The sequence below is a fragment of the Pecten maximus genome, chromosome 19 (genome assembly GCF_902652985.1).
Source record: "Pecten maximus chromosome 19, xPecMax1.1, whole genome shotgun sequence".
Taxonomy (NCBI): domain Eukaryota; kingdom Metazoa; phylum Mollusca; class Bivalvia; order Pectinida; family Pectinidae; genus Pecten; species Pecten maximus.
In genome coordinates this window covers 10,949,442-10,956,586 of record NC_047033.1, presented here as the reverse complement: position 1 = coordinate 10,956,586, position 7,145 = coordinate 10,949,442, and the positions used below count along the sequence as shown (strand labels likewise).

The window sequence follows — 7,145 nt, the reverse complement described above, 5'->3', positions numbered from 1 at the left end:
AATACATGTTATGTACAAGATGTGCTCATTTTGAAAGAAATAAAGAAATAAATGAAATGATGGGATATCATCCTGGATCAAAATAAAATTGCAATAATCGATTACATCATAATATACGGTAGAATATAAGTTTTATCTACTTATTGATCGTATTTACGATCGAGACAACCCCTGAAGCAGTTTTTGACACGCGCCCTCAAGCGTTCGTCTTAAGTGTGTTTGTAATCAAGCCATATACCCAAAGCGTTTTGACGACCACGAAGCTAAGTTCCTAGAGGGCGCCTTTGTACTTCCTGCTACGTCACATTTCCTTTTCCACATCATCACACGCAACACAAGATGGTAAGCCGGTTATACTTTTTATTTCTAACAAACTTAATGATTTTATTGCAATCAAAAACATTTCATATTGAGATATTAGTCATCTGGTCATTTTAAAGATGATGATTTAGTTCGCAAGTAAAAAGAGTCGTCTTGCGTGTTACATTTTATACGCCTTGTCATAGAGACTAAAGAAAATGTTGTAACCATCTCGGATCGGTTATCGTAAGCTGGTCATCGGACCATTTTTTCTTTAAGCTCAAGCTCGTTGTTTTCTGAGAATGCTGTCAATTGTTTGTTGAAGCTCTATAAGTAATTCATTTGACAAATACAGACCTTACAAACGTGTACATTTTGTTGTCTACTGACTAGTCTGTGTGATTTCGTCAGACATACTTTACGTACCTTAATGTAAATTTGGAACATATTGTAGTGTTGGGATCGCTTTGAGGAATATTTACACATATTTTTATTTACTGAAAATTTCACATTCACTCGCATTAGAAAGATTCTCACTCACTTTCTTTAAATTTCTGAAATTCTTCCATCTTGAGAAATGACTGCAAGATATTTCTGGTAAGACACTCACGCTTGATTTGAAACCAGTTTTCATGATGTGCATATATAATATTTTAATCATCATCAATAAAATTTTAATAGGTTTTAGAACTCCCTCAGAAAGTCAACAGAAATAAAGTCATGATTTTGCAAGAGGACCATGTATTTTATGAATGATCATGCATGCCCTATATTATCATTTAAACAGGTTGGGGAAATCTGCCATTTTCAGCTATATAGCTGATTTCAGCTACTCTAGCTAAACAAAGCTACTATCGATAGCTGAATTCAGCTACCTCAAAACAATTTACCTGTTGATGTGTCGCACAAACTCACATGCGCCGCAAAATGATCGGGTGCACCACCCTACCAGAAATGGTATTTAAACAACTTTCACTAATATAAATAAAATTATATAAACAAGAAATATCTTTAAAAGATAAACGGCATGTTTCAGCACAGATAACAAAATTATATCAGTTTGAATCATTTTTGGTGATAATAGGACTGCATTTGAATCAGGAATATAATTTTATTAATGTGTCATTTGAAAAGATACAACATCCACTTACTTAGCTTGCATTCAATCTTAACTTTGTTTCGTTTTTAACTGCATACCTGCATTTTGCATTGACCACTACATTGACCAATCACATACTTCATCTTGACCAGTAACGCCACCTGTCGCTTCATATCCGGGCCAAAAAAATATTTTACGGCTATGCCGAAATTTTTTTAAAAAACATCATCGTTTATATTTGTGAAAGTTGTTTAAATACCGTGTCTGGTAGGGTGGCGTATCCGATCATTTTGCGGCGCACATGTAAAGCCAACTTTGTGTATTTGACACATCAACAAGTATATTGTTTTGAAGTAGATGAATTCAGCTATCGATAGAAGCTTTGTTTAACTAGAGTAGCTGAAATCAGCTATATAGCTGAAAATGGTAGTTTTCCCCAACCTGTTTACATGATAATATAGGGCATGCATGCTCATTCATAAAATACATGGTCCTTTTGCAAAATCATGACTTTCTTTTTGTTGACTTTCTGAGGGAGTTCTAAAACCTGTTAAGATATGTATCACAGTATGATGGTTATATATATCACAATATATATTATGATGCAAAACATCTTGCGATACCCATCCCTAGTACAAATCATATTGTCACCCACCTTGCAATACACAGCTCTACAGGGTGCCGCGGTGGCCGAGTGGTTAAGGTGTCCCGACATGTTATCACTAGCCCTCCACCTCTGGGTTGCGAGTTCGAAACCTAGGGCGTTAAACAAAAACAAACCAAACCACAACTCTACATGATAAGTTTAAACAAAAGTCAAATAATGTTATGATACAGTCAGCAGCACACTGATGATCAACAATCAGGGACCTTCATGAATTAAGGGGCCTAGGGGTCTTAATTACCATAATGTCAATCATTTGAAATTAAACATTTGATTTTATGTTCTTACAGCCAGCCCCAGCAAGTGCCACTCGTGTCGGCTCTGGAAGTCGGAGTCCATCTTCATCCAAGACAGTCTCACCTCGGGCTAGTGCTGGCAGTGGAACAGTCAGGCAAAGGTAACATATCCTCCGTTGTTAATGTGTCGCAATCACTATACCCACAGAATGTTTCATACAGCTTGTAAATAAATCAATGTGTTCGGTTTGAACAGTGAGGGGGGTGGGGGTAATAGCTCATTTGATTAGAGTGTCGGCAATATAACCTAATGTAAAGATCCGATTGTGTGACTCAACACTCTCTGTCCATGGTAGTTTGTATTTCTCAGGAAATTGAGTAACGGACCAGCTTCTACTGTCATGGTTGTATGTTTGCCAAGGATGCAATACTCTAATTGTTATGGAATGCATGCGTCAGGTCTCTCCTTATGTTAGGAATGTCACAGTTTACAGAAATAAGGGTTATCTGTACGTCTGTGACAGGTAGTTATGTAAGATCATGGTCGGTTCAATTTCCATATTTCAGCTCTGTCCTAATAACAGGTAGAGTCGATCGCTATATAAGGACATACACATAGATTTATGTCACCGGCCTGTTATCCATAATGCATTGCGAGGTTCGGCCAATCGACTAAATGAGATGTGTCCACAGTGATTAGTATGACTGTATAAGATTGTTTGACATACGCGTCCAGGCGGCTTCAACTTCAACTTTCTCATAGTGCACGGCCTTGTGCACAGGATGGTTATAATGTACAGTAAACATACATGTATAAACACAAATTAAACACTGGATTTATTACTTTAATTACTGTCTGCATATATAAATAATCTAGTACAACTTGGAAGTCTGAAGCTTGTAACGAACAAAACTGGATTCAAGAATCAACACATGGGGTCCAGTTCAGTTAACTGTTCAGAAAAAAACATGACGACATGAAAAAAACATGACAACATGAAGCTTTTGCATTGAAAAAGTTTTACACATAACTTTAACTGAATTTCTTAGATGTATATGTATGATCACAGACTGCATGGTATGATATAGGCGGACATTGATGAGGTAGATTGCATAGAATACACCAATATAAAAGTGTTCGTTTTATTTTATGAATCTTAGTGTCAGAACTGATGTTGCATGAGCAACATACATATATAAAAACAAGAGAAGCACTGGAAAGTTTACAGGACGTATATGATATAATGAAAGAAAAAACATGATCAGGCACTATAGTAATGTTGTAATGGGTAAAATCACATAGATTGTTCAATATTTACATTCTGTGTGACAGTCTCCCATTACTCCTGTGTTAAACCAGATGGTATATTGATTACCGTATAAATGCAGCCCAGATCACATGACGTCACTTCCATCAGCATCAAAAAAATGTTTGGCAATGCGTTGCGGGTGAATCAAACCTAGCAAAGACTTCGACTTAGAACAATCACGTAATTATGACGTCATTTTGGTGCTTTGTTGATCATAGTCACGCCAAGGCTTTGTATTTCACATCAATTTAAATGCAAACCAAGCACTACAATGAAATCGATTTCACATGTGCCGTTCTTTCAATTGAACAAACAGGGGTATAGCTGAACTTAAAACCCCAGATTTAGCAAAGAGAAAGTGAAGTTTAACAAAGCTTAATGTAAATATAACAATTAAACGCTTGTTAGATTGTATTTATTGTCAATATCAATGCAATCTGGGTGGCAGATAAATATTCATGACGCCCTAACAGGCTTCATTCTATTTATCTGTCACCCAGATTGCATTGATATTGACAATAAATACAATCTAACAAGCGTTTAATTGTTAAATAGAGGCTTATATATAATTAGTTAAAGTTGTTCAACAGAGGCTTATATTAGATGTATATTATTAGATATAGATTGTTCAACAGAGGCTTAGATATAGATTGTTCAACAGAGGCTTAGATATAGATTGTTCAACAAGTGACTTATGTATAGATTGTTCAACAGAGGCTTAGATATTTGTGTGATATGTTGATGTAAATTACGAATACTTTTTGATGAGTCAACTTAAGACGGGGCAGTTATGTGGACATTGATATATCTAATATAAGTGACAGATATGTTTTACTATATGTGTAATGTTTTAAATAATTAAGTTTGTGTAAGTATTCTTCTTGTGATGGACTGTGTATAAGATGTGAAATACAAAGTTGCCTGAACTGAACCGAAATAACCGAAAATTGACAAAAAAATGATATCGAAATTGAAACAAATCCTGAACTGGGACATCCATACTGTATGTTGTTCAATAAGGTAGTCGACCCTCACCTCAAAGTGAACCTGGTTGTGCATGGCAGTAAACCCAACAAAAAATTTGACCTACAAATAATATGGTATCTGTTATAGTAATTTGTAAGTATTTTTATCAGCTCGTAAAAGAGGGGGCCCGAAGTATCATTATACAGACTTGCTTTCTGTTGTTTAATTGAATAAAATATACAATCAAACATGCTGTCTCTGAGGTTAGTTAAACAGTTTCTTTTGTGAATTGTTTTAGTGATTCTGATCTTTACAAACTATCATCTGTTACTTGTAATCTATTTTCACCACATACGCTACCAGTTTTCACAATGACATACCTTGTATTAGTAATGGGTCTTGAAGAGAATATGGCATATGTTTAATTTCTCTACTGTGACAAGGATGTCAACACTAGTCAAGTCACTTACCAAGCTAGAAAAGATCAGACTCGACCAGTTTCTTCAGATATTTTCCTCATTGTACAGGAACTGAATTTTATTTTTGGTATAAATACTGTATTGTTATATAACTACCGTAATTGCACCAATATCCTCTATACATGTCATACATCACTGGTGATTATTTTTTCTGACAGAAAAACACCAGCGTCAGGAGGAGCTAGGAAAACTACAGCAGGAGGTGGTACAGGCAATGCTGGCATGTGGAGGTTTTACTCTGAAGATTCACCAGGAATTAAAGTGTAGGTGTTTAGTTTCTGAGATTAATGGAAGGAAAAACTGTCACCAATTTTTTGTCTTACTCGCCCAAACTGGAGTTTCTCCTCACCCCAATATTGGACATCTGCCCATCAAAATTTCTATTAACTGGTGTTTGGACCAGAGGTAACCAGCACCACCCACACTGCAACATACATCTTTAACATGAAGCGCTCGGTTTGCCACTACACAATATGTTAGTTTTGTATGTTAATGCTAGTTAGGAAGTATGTCATAAAAGTTACCAAGTTAAACCAAATTCTCGTGTGCCAATGAATAATGGAAAATTGCACCTTTTGTCTGGTTGAGGATATTCTTTAATCTCTAAAACTATAATTAATTGTGTCAATTGTTTTGTTTTTTACAGTGGCCCAGTACCTGTTCTAGTCATGAGTCTGATTTTCATCGCATCAGTATTTATGCTACACATCTGGGGAAAATACACCAGAGGCTAAAAGGAACCAAGGGACACAACTCCTGTTACCTTCTTGGCAGCAGATCAGTGAATGAATTGAAGAATCTGTAAACCCATTTAACCTTATAAAATTGAAGACTTCAACAAAAAAGAAACATGACTAAGGATGATTTAAACACAGAAGTATTTAAAGGAGATTTCAGTCATTAATATCAGTTCAGCCAACAAATGTAGGCACATGTGTAAAGTTGTGAAATATGAAAAACTGGAACACTGGGTATCAGGAGATGCTGACTTTTAAATATTACCTGACTTTAGCTATATGCAAGTAAATGCAGATAAAAACTAGCACATGTTCCCATACTATTCCCAATACATTGTAATTCATTGTTCTTAGCACATTTTTAGCTCCTTTTTACCCTGAAACATGAGTATTTTGATCCTCAATTTTGAATGCCTCTGTAGTGATGATGTGACCACAATGTCTAGCATTCCTGATGTGAAATAAGACATTATAGATAACTTAAAGATTGTACGGTAGAGAAAGAATTGACATTGTATGAAAGGTTGTGATTCCTGGCATTTCCCAGTGGTATGGGAGATAGCTGTACATATGTATTTAGTTCTGGCATTAGCTCAGGAATGAAGGAGTGCAAGTGGTGAGGGGACTGTGTGCTGTATGAAAGATTAAATGAAACTGATGTATTCTTAAATTAAAGAAACATTTTTACAAATTTTTTGTCTTTGTGTGGTAATTTTAGAACACTTACAAAAATTCATTTCGAGCTCTATACACGATACATTTAGAGAGAAAAGCAAACTTTTCAAAGTAATTCCAAAATGTTCATCATATTAATTACAAAAATAAAAAGGAGTTTTTATCAGGTATCGGAGACAGAAATCTGAAGTGACCTTTTTAAATTGGCGTTTTTAGTCCACCATCATCAAATGGTGGGTTATTCAAATCACCCTGCGTCCATGGCAGTTCATCTGTTCATCCCTAAACAATCCTTGTTATCACTATTTCTTGAAAAGATTTGAAGGGATATTTCTGAAACTTCATGTGTAGGTTCCACTTGGTCCGTTGCTGGACCATTTCAGTTGAGATTATTTATCAGAACAACAGAATGGTCAACGTGGCCATTTAGGATTTTGAGAACTGAAGTTTGTTATCACTATTTCATGAAAAGTACTGGAGGGATATTTCTCAAATTCATGTGTAGGTACCCCACGGTTCATAGTTGTACCATTTCAATATAGGTTTTTGGTGTGAAAAACAAAATGGCAGATAGACAGCCATATTCGATTTTTTTTAGGCTTGTTATTGCTGTTCTTGAATAGAATGGATGTATATGGATGCTTCACAAACTTCACTCGTTCTTGCATTTTATCAGTTT

The 7,145-nt window shown here is 35.5% G+C and overlaps 1 protein-coding gene across 1 annotated transcript; it reads left to right on the top strand.

The window, feature by feature from the left end:
• The first annotated feature begins 230 nt into the window (after positions 1-230).
• On the top strand, positions 231-6,478 carry LOC117317600 (protein transport protein Sec61 subunit beta-like). Its single transcript, XM_033872448.1, has 4 exons — positions 231-342; positions 2,354-2,460; positions 5,213-5,317; positions 5,701-6,478. Exons 1-4 carry the CDS (start codon positions 340-342, stop codon positions 5,786-5,788), a joined length of 303 nt encoding a protein of 100 aa, XP_033728339.1. The 5' UTR covers positions 231-339; the 3' UTR covers positions 5,789-6,478.
• The last annotated feature ends 667 nt before the right edge of the window (positions 6,479-7,145 follow it).